The sequence below is a fragment of the Castanea sativa genome, chromosome 11, assembly GCF_040712315.1.
Source record: "Castanea sativa cultivar Marrone di Chiusa Pesio chromosome 11, ASM4071231v1".
Classification (NCBI taxonomy): domain Eukaryota; kingdom Viridiplantae; phylum Streptophyta; class Magnoliopsida; order Fagales; family Fagaceae; genus Castanea; species Castanea sativa.
The window spans coordinates 44238278-44262818 of record NC_134023.1 but is presented as its reverse complement, the minus strand read 5'-3'; the positions used below and the strand labels follow the sequence as shown (position 1 = coordinate 44262818).

General features: G+C 35.2%; 1 protein-coding gene across 3 annotated transcripts; it reads right to left on the bottom strand.

Annotated features, from left to right (window-relative positions):
• Positions 1–1112: 1112 nt before the first annotated feature.
• Positions 1113–20882, bottom strand: LOC142615805 (tubulin-folding cofactor D). Of its 3 annotated transcripts, XM_075788644.1 has the most exons (17): positions 20587–20880; positions 18768–19315; positions 17862–17964; positions 16829–17005; positions 14501–14692; positions 13380–13496; positions 13183–13287; positions 12241–12411; positions 11922–12137; positions 8924–9122; positions 8109–8314; positions 7791–8015; positions 7130–7699; positions 6779–7048; positions 3850–3894; positions 1982–2167; positions 1114–1706 (listed from the first exon to the last, which is right to left on the bottom strand). In XM_075788644.1, the coding sequence occupies exons 1-17, from the start codon at positions 20800–20802 to the stop codon at positions 1419–1421; spliced, it is 3834 nt and encodes a 1277-aa protein (XP_075644759.1). In that variant the 5' UTR covers positions 20803–20880; the 3' UTR covers positions 1114–1418. The 3 variants fall into 3 exon arrangements, with proteins under 3 accessions (XP_075644760.1, XP_075644761.1, XP_075644759.1); XM_075788645.1 differs by lacking the exon at positions 3850–3894 and having other exon boundaries at positions 1113–1706; positions 20587–20882; XM_075788646.1 differs by lacking the exon at positions 17862–17964 and having other exon boundaries at positions 1113–1706; positions 16829–17009; positions 20587–20881.
• Between the last annotated feature and the right edge of the window lie 3659 nt (positions 20883–24541).

Below are 24541 nucleotides of genomic sequence, written 5' to 3'. Positions count from 1 at the left end.
ATAAAGTTAAAAAGTAGTTTAAATTGTAATCAAACGTGTATATATATCTATTTGTGTGTGTGTGTGTTTTTTTTTTTGAGATAAAAGATAGATGAGGGTGTTTTTTAAATAATAATAATAATAAAGTATTAGAAACGTAGGGTTTTTTTTTTTTTTTCAGCAACGTGGAGTTGTTTAACTTCTTACTTCTTCTCTTTTTATTTATTTGTTTAACTTGTTTTTCTATTTAAAAAAAAAACAATAAAAGTATAGTTGCTTTGAAAAAGTAGGTTAGTGGGAGAGTAATCTTATTTTGTAAGAAATGTTTTGAGTAAGAGTTAGAGATGTATTTTTATAATATTGTTCTCAAGTTTTGTCTTTGCTTAAACTTATAGCTCTTTAAACAATGGTACATAAGATATTCTCTTGTGTAGTTTATTTAAGATTGTATCATTCCCTTAGGATGCAATAAATAAGTAAAAATGTCTTAAGTTGAAATGATTACAGACCAACTAAAACTATTGAATAATTAAGTACAAATTCTCTAAAAATAGAAAGGTAACTTTCAAAAAGTGCAAAATACTATAATCCATAAAACATTGACAATGGCGTGGTCAAAATACATGAATAATGCTTTAGGGTGCAAAGGCAAGGCAACAATATAGAAAACTATTGAAAGAGAGAACAGACGTGGCATGAATACTTAATTTGTATATTGCTGCATGTGTATTTCTGTATATAGATGGACTATATATTAGGCCAAATGCTAGTTGACTAGAGGGGACAAAGGATCCTTGATTGATACTAAAATCAAGGACTCCAGTCACTTTAACATATAGCTTGATGCAAAAAGCCTAATTAGCTTGCTAACAAATAACAATGCCACTAACCCATTGATGGATTCCTTACACTAATTTTAGGAACTTACTGCTCTAAATTGAACACCATCATGCATTTAGGAAAGCTAACCAATGTGCTGATGCATTGGCCAATTTGGGTTCTTACTCTCCACCATTTTTTATGGGGCAGGTATCCTTTGAGCTAAAACTCATTGGCGATTGCAATTAATTCATTCTTATCCATTGAATATGCAACTGCTGTTATATGGATTAAACATGTTATCACGGGACACTTTCATTTCAACGCAACAAAAATGGATGGCTGGAGATACGTCATCCATTCCATGGCAGTTGCATTAGAGAACGCTGGAAATGCAAATATTAACAGTGAATTCTACCTCTCTTAACTTTCATTCTCAACAAATCAATATCTTTAGTTGTACCTAAATATAACTTTGGCAAGCACCTTCAAATTTCCATATATATATATATATATATTAATTGGGCCAAAAAATAAAAACGGTTGAAAAGTTACAAGAATAAGAGATTTAATTAAACACTCAGCTCATCAAGAGGGGAAAAAAAAAAAGAAAAAAAAAATCAGAACCCAATTGAGTCAACTAATGAGGAATATGATGCATTTTCATCAGTTGCTGGAGTTTTCTTCCTGCCATCTTTGTTTGATACTCCATTAGTCTTGTAAAGTAGTCCTGTTTCCAGACCAGCCATATTGAACAATTCTAATCTTTGGTGCTTTGCCACTTCTATGTCACCTTCCCAGCAAGTTTCGGAAATTATTTCAAGTGATTTCTCCATAACATCCTCTGACACAAGATTCTCATTTTGCAGGAGGACAAGGTAAACTTGTTCAGCAGAAGCTTTCCGAATCTGGGTTATCATAACAGGAAAAATAAAACCAAAAAAAGGATGCAGAACCAATAAGCAACGGTTGACATTAATAACATATAATTAAGTTTTTATTTTTTTATTTTATTTATTTATTTATAGATACTATCCCCTAGAGAGAACAAGAGTGGAAAAAAAAAAAAAACTAGTAATAATAATCTAAGCAAGGTGCTTCCATAAAAGACAAATCATATACTAAATGCAGGATACTTGGATTTATTAATGACAAATGCTAAAACTTTGAGAGCCCCACAAACCTTAGGATATCGATGGCCAAGAAAAGTGAGAAGATGAGAGAAGGCCTTAGAGTTGATAGGTTCGGAAATTGAAGCAATATATCCTAGTATAGCAATTCCTGCATATAACTTAGAGAAGTCCTTTGACCCCTTCAATTCCACTGCCAGTGAATCCAAAACACCAGCACAGAAAATTGGAGTATAAGCCTGGAAATTGAAGTCGGAGATGAGGTCAATTCAAAATGTGTTCACACCAAATATTTATAAGAAAGGAAATATAACAATTCACAAGGGAACTATAAGTCATGTTTTTAATGGTTTCCATAATACATATAAAAAGGGGAACACAACAAATACATAAGGGAAACACAGTCATAGTTTCATTGGTTTATATAATACTAAGGGCATTTTTGGTATTAGAATGTTGATTACCTGGGGAATAGGAATGAGTATTACCAACCATACAAAAAGTTAGAATTGAATAACTAACTATTCTTATTTATCTGTTTTGCGATAACATATGAATAGAATCCTAAATCTACGTTACACAATTTGGTACAACATGATAAGATGGTGGAATTAAATTATATTCTTGTCACATTTTCTTAAACAACCTTATAAAATAATATTTACACTCTTTCTGGGCCTTCTTAACTTCCTATTTTGTATAATTGAAATTGCATAATTAATATAATTGTCTTTTATTCAAAATTAATCCCCATAAATAATAAAAAAGAAAAAATTGACAGCATATAAGTAACAATTTCATTTACTTGAATCTTGTGGTGACATATAAACAAGCATGATTTTTTTACATGTTTCCTAAAAAGTTAATACATATTTAAATTTTAAATTAATAATTTTTTCTCCTGAGGAACCTACTGCAAATATCTCTAAAGATCTATTGCACAATTAGGGCAAAGACTATAAAACCAATAATTACAATATACAGTATAAACTATTGCAACCAATACTTACATAATGTTATATTTTATTGAAAAGAAACATTAATCTTATACAATTGCATTATTACGGACACCAGAGAGAGACAGAAGAATGACAGTTTTTAAGGGGAGTGGCAGCCAACAGTGGGATTTTGGTATCTTTATTTTTTTTGGAGTTATTATGTAAGTTATGTTTTAGGATAGCTATTGCGGACCTTTTGGTAAGAAAGAGTTATTCCTTAATTTAGGGGAATAGATATTCCCGTAATGAAACTACAATCAAACTCAATAGTTATTCCCTACATGGCACCAAATGATTATGTACAGTGGGCATCAAAACCACCATAGAAAGAGGAAAAGAACAAGAAATTTCTTAGTCCTTTATTATTTAAGAATTTAATAGATAATGCAAATGCATCATCTCTGCTGAATCAAGACAACGGGGCGATTAGCATCAACCCAGAACCTCTAGTCATTTCACCTTGGTAAACTTCTATGTAGGTATTTGTTAGACAAGATCAATTCACCCATCTTGATGAGAGAATAGACAACATAAAAATTACAGTGCTGCAGAACACCATCTGTTAATAAGACACTCAGCTACATGGTATTATTCATCTAATTCCCCTCTGCATTAGATGGATGTGGCAGACGGCACCAAGAATGAGAGAAGGAATACCTCATAAAAAAAAAATCAGGTGGATAATGCGTGCCATGTTTTGGAAGATGCAATACAGATTGTAGTTGCTAGGTTACCTACAAATTATGGCTATCCAGATCTTCATAGATATGCAATAAAACATCTACTGCTGCTAACATCAATAGATTATGATATAAATTTCCAGCTCTGATGCAAGGGGAACAAGACAAGTAGATGAAAGTAAATGAAATACTAACAGCATCAATAAATTGGGCAAGGGAACTGAAAGAGAAGAGTAAACTAACCTCCATATTTAAGAATATCTTTTTGCTGAAAAAAATCTCGATGGTCTGAAATACAGAAGAATTTCATTTTAACACAGCTTCAAAAACAAGGTTAAAAAGTACAGAATACCAGAAAGGAGATTGTTTGAGAAAGAAATTCACACACATACACCAGCACACACACATATATGTTACATATAAGCAACATAAATTGTAAGAAAATACAAACCAAGGGTGTTCATCAACCTATAATGTATAGCAGTACCAAGCACCTGAGTAAAGTATATACAAAGAAAAGAATATAACAGAAAAGTATTATAAGAAGTACATACACAAACATGAAAAATCCAGCATTACCATGGCTAAGTTTCACTGAACGAAAGCTACAATTAAAAACATGAATAAATCATTGAGAAATAGGATGTTTCTAGAAGGATTAATATGATTAATCGTCACTAAGAACTTCTTAAATTAAGAGTACTGAAAACTTTTTTTGCAGAGTATAGCACAGATTCTTAAGTGATAAGCTACCTTGGAAATAGATTATTCTGGCACTGATATTTGCTCTGTTTGTCTCTTATTATTAAGCTATCATAATGTCCTTGATTTCAGAGCACCTCAGTGATTTCCTACTTGGGAATGCCTTTGGGGGCTCATTACAAGGCAACGTCTATATGGAACCCTATATTAGAGAAGAAGCAGAAATTAGCTGGCTGGAAGAGGTTATACTTGTCTAAGGGAGGCCAACTTACTCTTTTAAAGAGTACATTATTGAGCCTACCAACATATTATCTCTCTTTATTTACTATTCCCAAATCTTGGCTGATAGATTGGAAAAAATACAAAGGAACTTCTTGTGGGAGCTTTGGATGATGAATTCAAGTACGTCGGTGGCATGGTATAAGGTATGCTCTCCCATTGAGTTTGGTGTTTGGGGATTAGAAGAATAGGGAGCTTTAATCAAGCATTACTTGTGAAATGGTTATGGTGGTTTGGGCATGAAGCCACTCATTTGTGGCATCAGGTCATTGTAGCCAAATATGGTGAGGATAGAGGGCGATGGTGTACAAAGGCTAGTAGAGTGACGTAAAGGTGTGGGTTGTGGCAAAGCATCAGAGCAGGTTGGGATAATGTTTTCCCACATGTTGTGTCCATGGAAGTGTATTTGGCATGCTAAGGACCCTAAGAGTGTCGTTCTTTTTGTGGTCAGCTACATGAGGTAAGGTTCTCACAATTGACAACCTCAATAAGAGGGGATTATTGCTAGTCAACTGGTTTTGTATGTGTTGGTGCAATGGAGAAACAGTGGATCATCTTTTGATCAATTGTGAGATTGCTCATATTCTACGGAGTGAAGTATTTATGATTTTTGGGATCCATTGGGTGTTGCCGGACAAGGTAGCATCCCTTCTCTTTGGTTGGCGCAACTGGTTTGGGAAACATTCTTCAAATGTATGGAATTTGGTGGCTGCTTGTGTGATCTGGTTAGTGTGGAAGGAACGAAACAGTTGCACTTTTGAGGAGATTGAGAGACCTATTGATCAATTGAAGTCTTTGCTGCTGTACCTTGTTTGATTGGTCGAGGAAATGGGATTTTACTAATTTTGTACTTTTAATTTTTGATTTCCAACTCTCTCTTAGATTTTCTGATTGATTTACTTGTACTTTTCCAAGGTGCTTTATGTTCATCGCAAACATAGAGTAGCCATTTTCATTTTCAATAAAATTCTATTACTTATCAAAAAAGAAAAAAAGAAAGAAAAGAAAAAAAAACACTAGATGCTCTGTCCATGCTCTTGCTTCAAGGCAAAAATATAAAAGATACCCTTCTTCCACTCTCACTCACTCTTGCTTGGTGTTCTGGTCACCCCACACCCTGATCTAAGCTTTCACCCTTAGGCAAAGAGTTCTGGCGGAGAACAACATGATACCGATGTAGTGCAAATTAGAGAACTTGTCTAAGTACTCTTGTTGTGGGTTAAGGTTTAGGAAGATTTATGGATTTTGAGATTAGAACCCTTCAAGAAGAAGGGTTAGGATTCAAAACAGAAAAGAATTGATTTATGATTGAAAAAAGAAGAAAAAGAAATGGTAGTAGAACTTTTTCAAATCTGTAAACAGTGCATGAACAGTACCCATGAGAAAAAGGAGTTGGGAGGGGGGGGGGGGAGGGAAGGAAATAAGAGAAATGGATACTCAAAATACTCAATTATTTTATCAGCCAATTCCAGTTTCTCTGCGTACATCGAGCACAAATATATAAAGACTTTCTTTTTTGATAAGTAATAAATTTTATTAATATGAAAAATAGAGACACCCCAGTACAGAGAGAATGCACAAAGGGTCAACAAAAATGACAAGAATCAAGAAAGACAGAGAATGATTGGTTTCGCAAAGTAGCCAACCAATCTAATAAAGTCCTAAAGAAAAAAAGCTCGAGTTCTAGTATGAAATAATTAAAAAAGTACAAGTAAATCAATTAAACTACCAAAATACCCTTTTACTGATTTGCCCAACTACAAAATTGACCATAACTAACAAAATAAAGACACATAATTAGACCTTTAAAACCACATGACATGTGAACATCGTAAATTAATTCTTTATTAGATGAATTTGCAAAGTAATAGCAAATCAATCTTCCATGGCTAGATTAGATACTCCCTAAATGAGATTAAGATATAATCTGTCTACTGCAGGAAAGAAGTGGGCTTAAATCAGGAAACAAGATCATCTACTATTCAGTTATTTATGGATTTTGTAGCTTGCAATCAGAGCAAGCCGCTTCAAAATACTGTTTAATAATCCAATGAACAAAAGCTGTGGTGCATTATTGTAGAACTGCAACATTGTAGGTGACTTAATCTTAGAGAACAAATTGTGGACAAGAGCCCGTCATTAATATCCCTATCATTAAGTTCATGTTTTCTATCAAGACCATGGATATTACCTTCAAAGTGGGTACAATCACCCTATCACATCTTTTGTACTGTTGAAGAACCCAAAGGATATCAGTAGATAGCTTGAACTCTCTGGATCTTTTCTCATTGAGGTCTTCAGGTTCAACTGCTTGAAGAAACTTTAACAATGCTGAAATTGATGCCTTCTTCAGAGATTCTTGCAACCCACCAGTGGAGATAACTAACCCAGATAGAACAGGTCTACTATAACAATCATATTGAAGTAGCTTCACAAAACGTGGATATGACAAAGTGGGTACCTACAAGCAAGTACAAAATGGCCTTTATGTCAAACTCAACTAACTTTCCAAGTACACTATAGAAGAGCTGTGTATACTTACCCCCCATTTTATATCTGTATCATTAGGAACAATTTTTTCTAGCTTTTCCCTATAAGGTATATAAGGAATATAGATTGTTTTGTTGTACAAAATCCTCTGGAGAACCTTTGCAGCTGCTTCTCTTAGTTTATCCATCTTTTCTACAGCTTGCTTACAAACTCCTCCAACTATGATGGAAGCAAGATTTGCATCAAAAAGTGAGTCCATCTGGTTAGTTTTGACTGAATCACAATCAGGCAGCTCTGATACAGAGGATTCCACTTCATCTGATTTTCTAGCAGAACCAATGGAATCTCTCTTACAGAGGATATATATACATTTCTCAAGGCCATACATAGCAGCCTCGCGGACCCAAGAACCCACATCACCTCTGTTATCAACAGAATAGTCATCTAGCGCTTTAAATAAACTCATCATCACTTCGTTCTTAATCAGAAGAAATAGAGACAAGTCATCCTCCCAAGAATGGATATTAGAATCTTCTCTAGCCTGAGTTAGTGTCTCACACACTGAGATGAGTCCTTTTACAGCATTTACTCGTGCTTCAGCATCCCTATCGTCAGGGTTGTCCTGCACATAGAACAACTTATTTATGATATTCATTCATTAGTTCTATAATAGTGGAAATTTCAATGACAATTGCAACTTCTATTTACTGCACCTCAATAGCAGTAGCGCTACAAAGTTTCAAAAGCACATCCCTCCACCTTTTAGCCAAAAGCTCGTAAGGCAAAACACCAAGAGCCAGGGAAGATCCTCTTCTAATAGCAACATTCGGATCAGTCAACAATTGCAGGTACTTGGACGATATATCACCAGTACCTCCAGTGTCTGCAGCAACCATGTATGCTCCAAAAAATTGTTTCAGAGCATTAATAGCAGCATTCTGTACATCATATGGCAAAATTGGTTGACAAATTTAAGGCATCACAGAAACATACAAGGATAGCAAGAAAATCCCATGTTAAAAGACAACTACCTGAATCTGAGAATTGGGATGTCTCAAATTCTCATTGAGAGTATCAAGCAGAGTTCGTTTTATCTTTTCAGGCAAAGACAAATGAGATGAAGAGATACATTCGATGAACCGAGAAACAGCTGCACGCATTATTTCTCCACCCTTTCCACGATAAAGTCGTGCTTTCTCGATAGCAGGAACTACACCAGCAATACGATGCTGTTTATCTATAAGAGAGAAATTGGACAAAGATAATTATAAGCTTAGATACAGAAGATGACATACTACTGACAGCTAAAAACAGCTAACAAGAAAAACTATTAAATTTAAATTTTATGAGCTTTCCTTAATTTAGAGCGCACAATTATGTTTGCACCAAGATCACTTTGAAAAGTATTTGGTGTAACAAAGTCTCAAAGGTTGCTAAATTTTTCGGACATGGCTTTGTGAAAATTTTAAAAGTGGATCATCTCATTAAAAGGAATTTGATCCTTGCAGATTAGTGCTGTATGTGCAAGTCTAGTGGTGAATCAATTGAACATCTCTTACTTCATTGTGGTATTGCTAAGGAGCTGTGGTCCTTTGCTTTCTCTTTATTTGGAGTTTAAACCCTAACCCTTCTTCTCAAGGGGTTCTAGATCCAAAATCCACAAATCTTCTTAAGCCTAATTTGTCCTATGTCAATTACAATAATAAATCTAAGGCTCATAAACACAAGTGTTTGACAACTATTTTTAAGTTCTAATGGTACTCTGATTCAGATCAACTAACGCAAGTTTAAAAAAGGTAAGAGTACCTTTATCTATCCAAAAAAAAAAGAGAGTAAGAGTACCAACCAGAGGAAAGAACATAACCACATTGATGTAGTGCCAAAACAAGTTCACCAGCAGCTAAAGTTGCACCATGGCGCATGCACAAATCAGATGAGAGAGTACAAGGAACTATTTTTTCCACTACAGAGTCTGCAAAGTATTCAGGATCATATTTGACAAGAGCAGAAAGGGCCTCCGCAGCAAGTTCTCTCAAGCCTTTCTCCTAATGACATCAATCATGAGTATTTTATGTATTCTTTGAACTATTATCTAACAAAATAAGAATAATGATGACAATCATGGTACTACATGTCAACAATATTTCCATGTGATCTGTTAGTGTAATAAATTTTGAATATGATTAGAAAATAACTTCAACAACTATAATGTTGCCATAAGGAAATAAAAAAAAGGAAAGAAAAAAAAAAGGTTTAGTGAAAACAGAGAAGGTGGAGAATTAGGGATCCAATCTCCTAGTCCCTACAAAAAAAATTCATGTTCTTCCTTCTGGTAAGGAATGATTACAAAAAAGAAAAGAACAGAAAAAAGGTTTATGTATATGGAATATGCTTGCCCATAGTTTATTTATTTATTATTATTAAATTTAATAGATAATTACATGTGTATCTAATGGGTCTTGAACCTACGACCTTACCTAACCCTCCACCTTGATCTTATAGAGTATATTAGCAATGAACATGTCCAAATTTGACTTTCAAGAAACCAGGGCCAGCTCAATAGGTGCTGCAATTGATGCAATCGCCAAAGGCCCCCACTTGTAAAAAAAAATTTATATATAATATATTTATATATATATTTTAATTAAAAAAAAATTTAAGCACTTTTATTAGTCAATAAAATGCATTGAAAAGACCCCATTGTATCCTAAATGCAGAAAATTAAGCTGTAGGATGATAGGAGTAGAGGCTGGACTGCACAGGCGCACAGCAGCACAGGCTGCACAGTGCAGCCCACAGTTACAACAAATAAGACAACCCGGTTTCTCACCTTTTTTTTTTTTTTTTTTTTTTAATCTGAACACGGTTTCTCACTTTATCTATTATTATAAATTATTGTACCAATTTTGCATCTCAAAAAGTAAGAAAATTAAATTTTAAATAAAAAATTCAATATATATATATACATTATTTGATTAATATTTAAATATAAAAAGGCCTCTCTTAAAATTTTTGCCTAAGACTCCCAAAGTTGTTGAGCCGGCCCTGCAAGGAACTTAAGGTTGTTTAAGGGGGCAGCAACATTACGATAATCCTCTACAAAGACATTTCGAAAGGATGGAATCCAACAAACAGCCACCCAAATGAATACATTTGAAGCTGTATATGGCCAACCACCTCCAACAGTGCATAATTACAAATATGTGTCTGCAGTTGCTCAATTAAAAGAAACGTTGTGCGAATGGGATGCACGAAACAAAATTTAATGGCAGCTCAAAACCATATGAAGATTAATTCCAATTGGCACTGACACGAGCTGGAGTTTGAGCCAGGAGATTTGGTCTCTCTCAAGCTCCAACAGTGCCAGCAATTGTCAATTCGGATTCATGACAATATGAAGCTATCTCCAATATTTTATGGGCCCTTAAGAGTCCTAGAGTCCTTGAGTGAGTGGGGAAGGGGGCTTATTGATTAAAATTGCTGCGGTAGTCACAATTGCATTCAGTATTTCATGTATCCCAGTTGAAGAAGCAGCTCAGACAGGCGGATCGTATGGTCAATGACCTGCCAAGGGTTGATGACAAAGGTTCTGTGACATAAGAACCCAGATGGATTATTGATTTCTGTTGGATTCAACATGGGTGAAAGGTGTTGCAAGAAGAAGCATTAGTGCAGTGGGTTGGCATTAGCAATGATGACGCCACCTGGGCAGGAAACAATTGGAAAGGGAGAAGTTTAAAGGTAATAACTTGTAAGCTTGGATTTAGTGCTACTGTGTACCACATCTGGAAGCTGAGAAATGTTATTCTACATAAGGGATGCTTTCACTCTGAGAGACATTTTTTTTGATAGGTAAAAAAGTCTCTCAGAGTGAATGCAACTAAGAGCTAGAATTGAGTTCAAAAAATTCATATTCCTATACTGATGAACCAGAGAGATATGTTGTAGATGGGGTTTCAATGTTAGTTTCTGTCATTTAGGCCTAATGCTGGTTAAACTGCTTAGATATTTTGTAAGCTTGCCCTGGACTGTGTTTTTGTTCTCAGTGTCTTTCAATGAAATTCACTTGATTATCCCAAAATAATAAAACCATAGTTGTCTTTCTAACATTTCATTTTAGTCATTTTTAACTGTCAGGCACTTCTGTAATTTTTTGGATTCTAGACATGGCTTGGCAAATTGATTCATTGGGTCTTTGGTTTTTGATTATGTTATTAGGTTTTAGTTGTGAGTTTAATTATTTAGTTTGGATTTATTTATCAAAGCCCAAGTCCTAATACAACTAGGCATCAGGATATCCTTCTTTCTATTCAAGGGGAAGAATATGTTTTCTAAATTTGAGAAGTTATAAAGTTTTTTTGAGATTTGTTTGATGCAACCTTTCTCCGAGGTGATATGTTGAGGAATCCCTAGGTGTAATGCTAGAAATTTATCTTTCTGTTCTTCATCCCTAAATTTTCAAAAACTTGAAGCCTTACAGCCACAAATTGATTTGTCAGCTTTTTATTTTTTTTTATTTTTTATTTTTAAACCCTAAACCACCAATCCATAAAATAGCCCCCCATGCACAAAATAAGGAGGGAAATTACTATAATCGCGTTATTGTTCACAGCCCTGGGAACAGCAACCCAAACCTTAGTTTTTCTCCTTTATTTAATTCCCAGATCCTACCATTCCTTTTCACCCTTTATTCCTTTCTATTTTCCAGCCTTTTTCCCACCACAACCTAATCCTAGCTGTCTAGAATTTCCTAATCTAAATTGGCTTCAGTCCCATTTGTCTTTGTCATTGCTATTTCAAATCTACAAAGCTAAAACAATGCATGAGAAGAGGTTTGAGCATACCCAGTGACAGATCTTGTTGTCCAGCAGTTCATCCACAAATGGATAAAGATATCCCTCATATTGAGCAATACAGACAGAAACATGGAGGTATGAGTTTACTCGCGAAGAAAGTGAAAAATAATCTGCAGTGTTCACAATATCAATGCCATGTGGGTAATTCCCTTGTCTTCCAACATTCTCCTGGAAAGCAGCAGCGGCTGCTCTTCTACAGTTAACCTAAGCATCAGACTTTAAAAGATTTAGTGATGGTGCTATCAAAAACTGAAAGAATTAAAATCACAGGGCTAAACAAAAAATGTTGAAGCAACATTTTCAGCACCTCACGGTCATAGCAAGCCACAGTTAGAAGATGTGGAGCAAGCTGTTCTAATATGGTTCTCATATCTTCATGATAATATGCACGCCCAAAGGCCCAACAAACATAGGCAGCAGCATCACGCACATGAGATCCAACACTATGCGGACCTCTTCGAATATCATAATGCAGTGCCTGTTAAAAAGATTAATTTATCAGTACTGATGTTGCAATATAGGTATCTGTGCCAAGGTTTTTATCTCTCTGACCTTTGAGTCTTTAGAAAAAATGTCTTGTGAAAAATATAAATCAAGAAAGAGCAGAGACATTGAATAAGAAAAAGACATGTAAAAGCCAATACAACATCAAATTTCACCACCATATCAAATTCATCTATTTTGACAAGAGCTTTTCAACAAGGACTAGAACTATTAACCATAACTAACAAATTGGTTTGAGGATTGGAATACAATGTTTAGAAAAATTTGAAAGCATAGAACACTATTCCCTTTATTTTAGAGAAGTATATAGCACTATTCCTTGATGAAATACTACAGAAGACTAACTGCACCACACTAGAGTTAAGTACCTAACCGACTGTAACATAACTTTATACTTCAATGACTCTTACATTTTTTCCAGTCTGGACCAATCTGGAAATCAAAAGGAATTAGCACCAAGCGGACAAACACAAAAACTAATTTTACATGGAACTTAAGGTCGTGTCATCCAGTGAGAAAACTTCTTCAAATATGACATCTTCAGCAGAAATAAATTTCATGACATTTTACACTTAATACTAATATGCTAGACATGGATGAGCATATAGGAAAGGAAGCCATGTCTTAATGAACTAAGTAAAACAATATCCATATTCACAGAAGAAGAAAAAAAATTCCAGAAATTATATGCTTTAAGAAAACATAAAATTCACTGGTCTTAGCTTTATGTATATATAGGTACAACCTTCACAACAACAGGTACAACTTTGGGAAGACTTATAGGTAAGAGCAATCCTCTACGTGCCAGTTCAGCCAGTGCTAAGCAACCTCCATGCCATGATCCATCACCCTGGAAATATACGACATGTCATCACAACTCTAGACATAATTTGTATTTTCATGGGAAACAAGTTGCAAAAGAGAGCAACTGCCCTATTTTACCTCGCCTGGTGAAAACAGCTCCAAGACAGATGAAAGGACCTCTTCTGAAAGCACAGATGTTAGACGTGAAGTTATGCGGCCTATACCTTTTGCAGCAGACCAACGCACTACAGTGTCCTGCATTACCATCACAGCAATGTCAAAATCAGATCAGCAGTATAAATCTATAAATAAATGATGAAATTAATGATCATGTAGAACATAAGAGTGCATTTGGAAATAGTGGAAGAAGGGGGTAGAGAGGAAAAGTAAATAATGCAAAAAGGGTAGGGAAGTATAGTTCCCTTGTTCAGATGGGAAGGAAAGGTGGGATGGAATGTACTCATTGTAACTCTCTGTTTGTTTTCTGCCCAGCCCCATGGGAAGGAAAAGTGGGATGGAATGTACTCATAACTAGAGATGTCATTGATCCAATTGAAAGCAATACAATGCACTTATTCTTGCCTTTTTGCAGCTATGTTATATAATTCAACTAAATATACAGCAGTAATTTGCTTCATACTATATCTGAATAATTGCTACAATGATTAATATTTTTGCATCCGCACTATTTTAAAGTTCTCAACCATATATTGTTTTGGTAACCTAAGGAACCTATCTAAAAAAGAGCCATTTGGACTCACCTCTAGCCAGTAAAACTTACGGGCAACTGATCCCACCCACCAAAACTAGTTGTCAAGTAATCCAAGGGCAAATCCCTAATGTGCTAAGTAGTTTATGCTCATGCCCGGGAGCTTTAAAGCTCTCAACCATTGTCAGTGTTTAGTTGCTCTTATCCTCTCTTCCACAGTTTAACCCCTTACACTTCATTCATATGGAAATCAAGTATCAACATACACATTGACTATTTATCACACAATAATGAGGAGAATCAGTGTCAAACTATATCCCCAAGTATGAGAAATAATAGTTCCAAAGTACCATACTACCATCTTAAAAAATCTGTAAGATTCTAGTATGTGAATATGTATGAGAGATCTCATGCATCTACATTTAGACCAATCAAGATGACAGGAAGCTAGAGATCAGCAATGTATGATTTCAAAATTTCCACTATTGGGAACTTAGTCTACATCAGAAAATAATCAAGTTCACCACAGATTCTCACCCTTCAGACATACCGTATCTTTCAATCCAGAGAGCAACATCTCAATTATCTCTTCTACAATATCTGGAACATCCATATCTTCATCTTGAATGTAATCTGAACTTTCTTCCGAGTTAGAGGAGTCTACATCTGGACCATGGCTGCATTGATCATTTTTTCTGGATGCAGGCAAAGAAATATTCTTTCCAAATGAACTAGCTCTGCCCTGTATATATGGTGCAAAGGTAACAAAAGTAGCATATTATTTGGAAGCCCAATACAAGTTAACTTATAAATTACAACCTTCCAAAAGAACATCACAACAGATTGGCATTAAAAAACAGATAAACCCAGAATCAACTAGCATACTAATGAATCATTTGGTGCTAGTGGTAGTATTTTCCTTCTTCTTTTTTTGGAGGGGAAGGGGTGTTAGCCAGATAAACCAAGGACAGGATGTGAGATAATATTACACTACCATCAAGTGGATCCTTCAATATTCTTGATGATGCCAACAGAATAAGTAGCATAAAGTGAGCAGAAAAAAAAAAGGATAGGAAAGGAGATAATTAATAGCACAGAAAGAGGCATGTCTAAATACACATTTGTACCAGATATGTTGGTGAGTCATGCTGTGGAGGAATCTATTTCACTGTGGGCACCTTTCATCACACTTCGGAGTCACAGAATCCTCCAAAAGAGGATGGGGATAGGATGAGGTGGAGGTTGACATACAGTTTTTTTATGGTGCTCCAAGGGGATATAGCTCTACTATTTTCCTATGGAAACGTATTTGGGGCATGAAGGCTCCACGTCAAGTGTCTTTTTTGTTTGGACAGCTGCGTGCGGGAAGTGCATGTGATTATTTGAGGAGAAAGGGGCATCACAATTGTGGATTGGTGCTGCCTATGCTGGTGTAGTGAGGAGAATGTTGATCATCTCTTGTTGCATTGTCACAAGGTTTATCAGTTATGGAGTTTTTCTTTCAGTTTGTTTGGCGTTGATTGGATTTTACCCAAAAGGGTTATTGATTAATTGGCAGGATGGAGAAACTAGTTGGGAAAGCACTAATTGAATATTTGGAATTTGGTATCACAATGTGTGATGTGAATTATTTGGAGGGAGCGTAATAATTGTATATTTGAAGATATGGAATTTACCGGGGATCAGCTCCTATCTTTATTTCCAGGGACTGTATTTGATTGGTCTTGTGCATGGGGATTTACTTCTAGGGAATCTATTCTGCTGTTCATAGATTCCTTTCTCCTTGTACATAATTTTTTTATTTCTTTTCCAGTGTTCTGTTGTCTGTACATGTATACATATATACATATATTCACACATATACATATATATTGGCTACTTCATCGTCTTAATGAAGTAGTCTTTTCTCAATAAAACTTTTCTTACTTATCAAAAACAAAACATTTCTACCAAAAATAGAATATTAAATAAAACAGAATTTAGTTCTGTAATATTGTTAAAAACTTTCCAAAACAAGAAAAGGCCCAAATAGCAGACACCTTTAACTTTCTACTCAACTAACAACATTTTAATATATATTCAATAAAGAACTTGCTGTCGATCACATAACAAGACTTATTTCGGTAATTTTAAAGAAAGGAGGAAAAAGGTCCCAGATAGCATACAACTATAACTCTTTGCTCAACTAATATTATTTTTATATATTTCGACAAACAGCATGCTATCAATCATATATGGCACTGAGACAATACTGACATGCAACAAAAAATCACATTTTACTTCGCCATTTTGTAGCCTATTCTCAAGCGCTAGAACCAGTTGCCAGGTAATCCATGGGCATTCACCCCTAACAAGCTAAGCATTTTATGCACTTATACCCAAAAGCAGGCCTTCTGTTTGTACCTTTTTCTTTAAAAATTTAAAATTTTAGCTCCATTGCTCCACCAAAAAAAAAAAGGCTCAAAATGGCTTATCTATTGATAATTACATATTTGAAGACACCAAATGCAAGTTTTAAAGAGAGCTAAGAATGTAACATTTTGTATCCATCAATCAATTTATGCAATACCACATCCATTCTGTATCCAAACCTCCTGTTCAAGCCTGCCAACACCTCCGTCACCATCCTAGGCATCAATTGAATATGCCCCAAATAATAATAAAAATTCATAGTGAAGCATACAAGAAATACAAATATAAACTCCAACTACAAAGCAAATAACAACCAAAGACATACACAGCAAACCCAATGGAATGAACGGCAAAGCATACAAGATATTAATATCTTAAAACGTCACTATATGCCGAGAAAGCTCAATCCTCCAAGGGAGACAATAAGGTTTAGAATTAGAATAATTATATCTTCAGCATGACTAACCACATAGCGCCACGAAGGAGACCGATGAGGGAGACAAGTAAGCCCAATCCGCTGAGTTAACTTCACCAAATACTTGCGAAGTAAAGGGCTCTGAGTTGCAGCACTGGACTTGATTAATGCTGAAGTGTCCTTCCAAACCATTGGAATCACATCAAGCAAGAGTTTTCGACCACCAGCCTGTCTACCAAAAATGATGCATAAGAGATGCAAGTACTTGAAAAGGTGGATTTTAATATTGGGCATCACTAGAATGAAAATAAGAATGGTGTAGTGTATAGCTCTGGATATTATATATCAGAATGATGTCTTAATTAATTGAAAAAAAAATGAACTTAGTGTTGCCAACTTAAAGAGAGAATAAACATCACATTCAGCATATTTTGTTAGCAAAGCAAAAACTGTTGCAAGCATCATTTCCCACTCAGATTCAGAGGCATCAGTGATTCAATTGATTGAATGAACAGAGATGAAAACCATAAGTTAGTTGGGGTAAAACAGGAGGAACAGAACATCTATCCTTGCGACCCAAGTTTCAAACCAGTGTGTAACTGCAATTCAGAGTCAAGCAAGGATTCCTGGCTGCAGTTTTTGTCAATTCCAGCTATGATCATCATCATGGAATTTCAAACATCCAGGTAAAGGAACTACATGTTATGTCATGGATGGTGAAGAAAGCAAGCCTAATTGTTTAAAAATAAACTGCACCAGTTTCCACATAAAACAACATACAGTAAAAGTTGTTTATATGTTATTTAAAAAAGAAAAATTTGGGAAAGCATTCACAACAAATGATTTGAAAATTCTATTTTGGACTTCCACACTTTATGACAGTGACTTTCTAGTATATCATTGATATGTTACATATGAACTCAGTGCATCTTGAACCCATGATGACCTTGCTCTTACAAGGGAAGGTGGTTCCATTTGAGCAAGTGCTCGTTGGCAAAAGATTCTTCAGTCATCGTCTTTTTTTATGTGTAAAAGAGGAACTTTACCATGGAATGCTATGAAATGAAAAGAATCAAAAGCAAACCTTGAAAATAGAAGCCAATGCTTCAACAGCACCAAGTACCCGGAAGTGATTCAAGACATCATCAGTGACGGAAGATAGGACTTCATGTGTCCATTCAGTGAAGCTGAAGAAGTTACAAAAAGAAACATGTAAGCTTATGGAGAAAAGTAAAATTCAGTACTAAACAAAATTAGTTTGGAAAGAGGTTTACAAGCACACAGCCCAAATTAATCAAAGGAGAAAGTATTAGTACATAATCAATACAACATGATAAGCTTATCCACTGAGAGAGGTTCTTTATAAAGATTACCATAAGAGGCAAATAAAAACAAGAGTTTACAATGTTTTTTCTTTTGTGTCTGGAATAATAGAAGAAATGGATTGCTGTTGAATTATGCCTTTTGGTATTCAGTGGGTCTTGCCTAGCTCTGTGGCAAAAGTATTATTTTGTTGGAGTCATTGGCTTGGGAAGCATAATTTAATTCCAGGTTGTCTAATGTGGACTATTTGAAACGGAATTGTCGTTCCTATGAAGATTCTGATAAGTCTTTGGTTGAGTTAAAAGGCTTGTGTCAGCATATAGGTGGTGCCTATATGCATCTCTTCCCTTTGTTTAGTTTCCTGATTGCTGTTTTATTTGTTTTTTGTTTGTGATTTGCTGTTGTTCATCCTCATGAGCACATTGTATGTTTCTTCTTTATTATTTCATCAATATTAGTACTCATATTACCTATCAAATAAAAAAATAAAAAGCCACCACTAATAATCATTTCTGTTTAAAGGCATAATGAGCCTTGCTTGGCTAGTATTATATTGGAAAGTCAAATGATTCACTAACCCTTATAGGTATAACATTATAAGAAACATAACACAAGACAAATTGGCCAAATGCTGCAACAACATTTCTATAAGCATTATGATAGGTACCTCATAAAGACCTTTGGCATATCTGGACGTGTAAGAAGCTTTGAGAGAAGCAATCCAGCTATAGTGCGCATAGGGCCAGCAGTTGAAAGGTAATCTTTAGAAAACCCTATTATCCTCAATACCAGAGGGGCTGGCTCAAGTTCTCCCAGATTACTATTGTTTGCAATACTAGTATCAACGGTGGAGATATCAAACGGAACCAAAACTAGTATTGAAAGCCACAAAAGTATTACACATTTTGCCTCCATCTCTCCAGTACTTTCCTGCCGTAATGATGTCCCTGAATTTGTGTTGTGGCACTTCTCTAATAGAGATACAGCCAGTTCTAAATCAGAAACTTGATGTGGAAAGAACTTGATAACAGCCTTGTATCCACAAACTGTGACCAGAGAATAAATAATGATGCATATAGGCTTGATTATTTCAAGAATTTCTTTTGAAGCTACCCCTAGTTCAATTGTTTTAGTACGAATAATGAACATCAGAGGGGAAACTATACTCTCAAGGTAAGGCTCAAGTAGTTGACCCTGTTCCTGATACTTATCCATCTGCAGAACCAGTAGGGAAATATTTCAAACTAAAAGGCAGATAGTTTCTTAAACAATCAAAAATGCATTGCATGGTATTTAAGGTCCTGAACATGTAATTTAAACATATAGATACCAGGGTAAAAAATTAATTAAGGTGTCCAACGTATCATTTTCTGTTCAATATTAGAAACCAAAGCACAACCTACACATATTGTAATTGCAAACTACATGCAAGCTTCAACATGATAATGGGGTGTTTGTTAAAATATTACATGTGCAAATTTTTGCATCTGCACGCATGCATAGAATAGCCATAGTGAGCTGTCACTCAAGGATCATCAAGCCAATAAAGGAAACAAAATATCCGCTGTATATTATGAAGAAAATACAGTGAGACCATAGGCATCAGAAAATTTTAAATTACCAAATGGAAAATCCCATGACACCTCTGTGTTTTTGGAGGGTATGGTAGCCAATAGCCACTATGACCATAACCATGTATTTCAAATTTTTTTTTTTTTTTTTATATTGTAGGAGAACTTCACTTATAGATTAGTTGCATGTCACAGAGCATTCTCTACAACAATCTTCACTGTTAATCAAACTCTTACGGGCAATTGACCCCACCACCAGAACCAGGTAATCCAAGGGCTTTTCACCCCTAATGGGCTAAGCAATTTATCCTAAGTTTTTTTTTTTTCCCTGATTACTTAGAGAACCCTTCTAAAGATGAACCCTTTGGACTCGCCTCTAGACAGACAACTGACCCCACCTTCCATAACCAGTTGCTAAGTAATCTTAGGGACATTCACCTCTCACGGGCTAAGCAATCTACAATCATGACGGGCATTCAAGGGTTTTAATCTCCAACATTAACATAAAACTAAATACTAAGATTAAAACGCTTGAAACACATGATTCTAATCCCCGGAGGCAGCATCAAAGAACCCCTCCAACAACAATGCCCATTTTTTTTGCATATAAGCGCGAAAAATACTATAAAGGAAATACATTTGACATGTTTTAAGTCATTTCAAAAAAATATAAATTAAATTAAATTAGGCCCAAAACAGAGAATGTAATGTAAAATTAATAAATTAAATAAATAAAAAAAGACATGGAACACAAAGAAACTTCCAAATCCAAAACTAGAACAAACAGCAGAAGTGTCACATTGTGATCCTAAAAGTTCATTCCCACATTTACAAACATAATAAATATTCAAAACAAACACAGAAAACATCAATCTGAGCGAAACAAAAAATGGGTCTGAGAGAGAGAGAGAGTACGATGGATCGGATAGTGTAGACAGAGGAGGGGTCGGTGACGCGGCCATGGGAAACGATGTCTTTGAGAAGAGAGCTAACGAGCTTCCATTCTAAGAGGAAGTATTTGTAAAGGACTCTCTCCTTAGAACCGAGCTCATCATCTTCTTCTTCTTCTTCTCCTTCTTCTATGCCCTTCACTGCCATTTCCATTTCCGTTTTCTCTTCTTCCAAAGCCATGAGATTGATAAGAGAGCTTCTTTCTTTCTTCCTCAATTCTCACTTCTCAACAAGTCTTGTATTTATGTATGTATGATCTTAATAGTAGTAGTAGTAGTAGTAAAAAACTTGTCCTTTCCTGCTTTTAAAGCTTGCGGCAAGTTTCTCAACAAAAAAAAAAAAGCTTGAGGCAAACAAGAATAAGTACAGTCATCTCATGGGGCCCATGAATGACCAAAAAGCCTTACCCTTGCAAGCCCATGTACAAATATTATGCCAATTTATTGTTTACGAGCCCAAATGTTAAACCGCGCTTGTTATTATACATTGGTGTGCATGAAGTCGTGTGCACATTAGTTGAAATCATGTTTTCAAGGTTATAACCGAATGAATGTGTGCAAAACAAATGTTAATAAGTACTAACTACTATGATTTTAAAGATTTGAACAATCGAAGAATAAAAAAATTGTTTGGTTTTCGGTTTTTCTGGTTGAACCATTGGTTTGGTTGTTTTATTGGACCAGTTTAGGATCCAAATCTCAATCCGATCTAGTTTTTAAAACCATAGTAAATACGAATTAGAAAAAAAGGTTGGCTTAACTCACACAAAATGATGTTGTGAGGCTATTATTTTCTACTTGAAAGAAAGGGTAAATTACTTAAAATCTCCTTTGAATTTTAGGGGAATGACACTCTAACCATAAACTTAAAGGTTCGTTTGGTTAGAGGGGTAGAAAATTGGAAAAATAGAAAATGGGGAGGGAATAAAAAAGTGGAAGGATAAAAGAGATTTAATTTTCTCTCATGTGTGTTTGGTTAGGATGATGGAAAAATAGAGAGATGAAAAATTGTTTAGAAGAAATTTACAATTATGTCTCTATTAAATAAAACAAAAGGTAATGCATTTTTTCTTTAAAAAATTGTGTAAGAACGCTTCAATTTTGTTTATATATATATATATATATATATTTGAAAAAAAAAGTACATAAAAAGAAAAAGACTAAAGAAGAAAACCAAATGATAAAAAAAAAAAAAAAAGGATTTAGGAAGAAAAACAAAAATTAAAGGAAGGAAGGAAAAAAAAAAGGCCAAAGAATTTATGACAAAACTCGTGTTCACGTTGCACATGGGTTTTTAGTCTTTTTCTCCATCTGGAGTTTCCCCTTCCGTTTTCTCCCAATTTTGGGGAGAAATCATAGGGTCAGAGGAGAAAACATATGGACTCCACTAATATTGTTTTCCTCTCTCCCTCCAACCAAACACCTACTAAAAATATTCTCTCTCTCTCTCTCTCTCTCTCTCTCTCTCTCTCTCTCTCTCTCTCTCTCAACCAAATGGACCCTAAGGGTTTGATTAGTTGGGAGAATGAAAAAGTGAAAGAATAGAAAATATATGAATGATAAAATATATATATATATATATATATATATATATATATATATATATAGTAGATGGATAAAAAAATTTTCTAGTTTCCCTCATGTATATTTGGTAGAGAGAATGAAAAAGTGAATAATAGAAAATATGAATTGAAAACTTCCATTTTCTATCATCTATTTTACATCCTTCCCTTCTTCCACCCAAGTTGATAGAACATAATGGAAATGACGCTTACTTTCCTTGGTGTTGAAAGAAATCAAGGTAGTCCTTCCCTTAATAACAGTATTAGAATATTCCAAATATAGAGAAGTTGGTAAAGTGTGTGTACTTAGTGTTAGAATTGTTGTTAAGTGAAATTTCCACAACACATGCAATGAAGTTGGGTAATGTTATGTCATTTTGTTAAGTACAATTTTTTTTTTCTTTGTAATTGTGGGAACTACAACTCAACGAAATACTAGGTCCAATATGGGTCTTAAAATGAATACTCAATAGATAATTTTTTTACCTCTAGATACCGAGATTTACAATTTAGATTTAGGGTCTATTTGGTTGGAGAAGTAAAAAATTGGGAGGATAGAAAATGGAGAAGAGATAGAAAAGTAGGAGGATAAAAAAGATTTTGTTTTCTCTCCTATGTGTTTGGTTGGGAAGTTGGAAAAGTGAAGAGATGAAAAACTCATTTGTTTGGTTGAGAAGAAAAATGAGTGGATGAAAAATATATTTTGTACAAATTTACTCTCATACCCTTATTAGATAAAAATAAAATAAAAGTAACAAATTAGAGGAAAAAAAAGGATGAACCAAAAAAAGAAAACTAAAACAAATGAAAAAAAAAAAAAAAAGATAAACTATTGATGATGCACAAAAATCGTCAGTGAGCTGGTTATCCTTAATCGCTTTAATGGGTACCTGAAGAACAAGAAACCAAAACCCAAACAGAGAGCACTGGTGGGGTGTCGACCAAAGACCCTCTGAAGGTTAAGTCAGTGAATAAGAAATCTCTAAGAACTATACACTAAGAAAGCCAGAAACTCTTCGCGTACCTGAGAGAAGAGAAGGTCTAATACTTATATAGTGGAAAACAAAGAACCAAGAAAAGATCTGGAATTAAGGTTCTAAGATTTTAGGGTGTCTTTCCATATGGGGAAGATACAGGCATGTAGTAGGGTCTTTGGACGTGGTTTGTAAGATATTTCTATATGAGGATATATGCATGGAGACTACATAAAGGATTGTGGGGCCCATCATATATGTCCGTCTGCACAGCCATTCGTTCATCGGTATGCAAGTGAGGGGACGAGGATCGTCCGTCCATCGCATATTCATCCATTCTGAACCTTTATCATGACAGATCCATGGAGTATTTATCGTAACAGATCTAAGGCTTTTATCACGATGGACATATGACCAGTGGCCATGTGGCTCGTCCGTCAGGATGGTATGTATAGGACCATCAGTCTCTGTGAGCCCCTAGGTGGACAGAGAGAAATGAAGTCTTGAGCCCAACGGGGTCATTTTAGGATGAATAAACAATGAAATATTCCTGCTAGACAAAAATACCCTTGTCAGCTACCCCTTACTTCGTGACCTGTCGAAGTAGCTAAATGGTCGCGGAATACATAGAATATTCCCATCATTTAATGTTCTTCATCTCGATAATCTATGTCATAATGAGGGGCAAAAAGGTCTTTGTAGCCTGTGGAACGACATGTGGCATCTTGTGATTGGTGTATATGAAGCGTCGCATTACTTTGTTTTTTGTGATTCCCTATTCTATATATATGCTCATGCCCTTCCAAGTTTTATTTTCCTACTTTACTCAAAATTTTGCTCAGAGCTCTAGCTTTTAGTCTTACCTGTCCGTTGCCTGCTACTCATCCGTTCACTTTGCTACTATGTCGGTACTTATTCTTCTACTACTGTCTTTCAAGTTAACTTGTACTTATTTTATTTACTTTTCTTTATTCATCATTTCTCGGTCGTCAGTCTAGTACTTAGTTTACATGTGGGTAACCACCTAGTTTCTTATCTGTCGCTTGTAGGTGAGAGAATGTCAGGAGGTAATAAAGCAATAAGTGGTCACGTCCCATCGTTCTGTTTGGATGACAAAGATGTTCATCTATTGGGAAATGTTCTTACGACAAAGGATTGGATAGGTTCGTCGGAGAGGGAGCCGTCGACTCACCCTTTAGAAGAGGAGATGGAAGGAGAAGAAGAAGTAGAGAGAGAAGGAGAGGTAGACGAAGAGGAGGTGGAATACAAAGAGGAGGTGGACAGGGAAGAAAAGGATGAAAAAGAGGAAGAGGGAGAAGTTGATGATGGAGGAGAAGGGGATGCTATGACCCCGGGTTCTTCAGGCAACGACTATAGGCCATTC

Excerpts from the sequence above, each read along its gene's own strand:
- LOC142615805 (XM_075788644.1), bottom strand. The coding sequence starts at position 20,802 with ATGGCTTTGGAAGAAGAGAAAACGGAAATGGAAATGGCAGTGAAGGGC. Across the intron at positions 13,497-14,500 it reads TCTCTGGATTGAAAGATACG|GACACTGTAGTGCGTTGGTC; the intron begins GTATGTCTGAAG and ends ATGGTAATGCAG. Across the intron at positions 9,123-11,921 it reads ACAACAAGATCTGTCACTGG|GAGAAAGGCTTGAGAGAACT; the intron begins GTATGCTCAAAC and ends TGATGTCATTAG.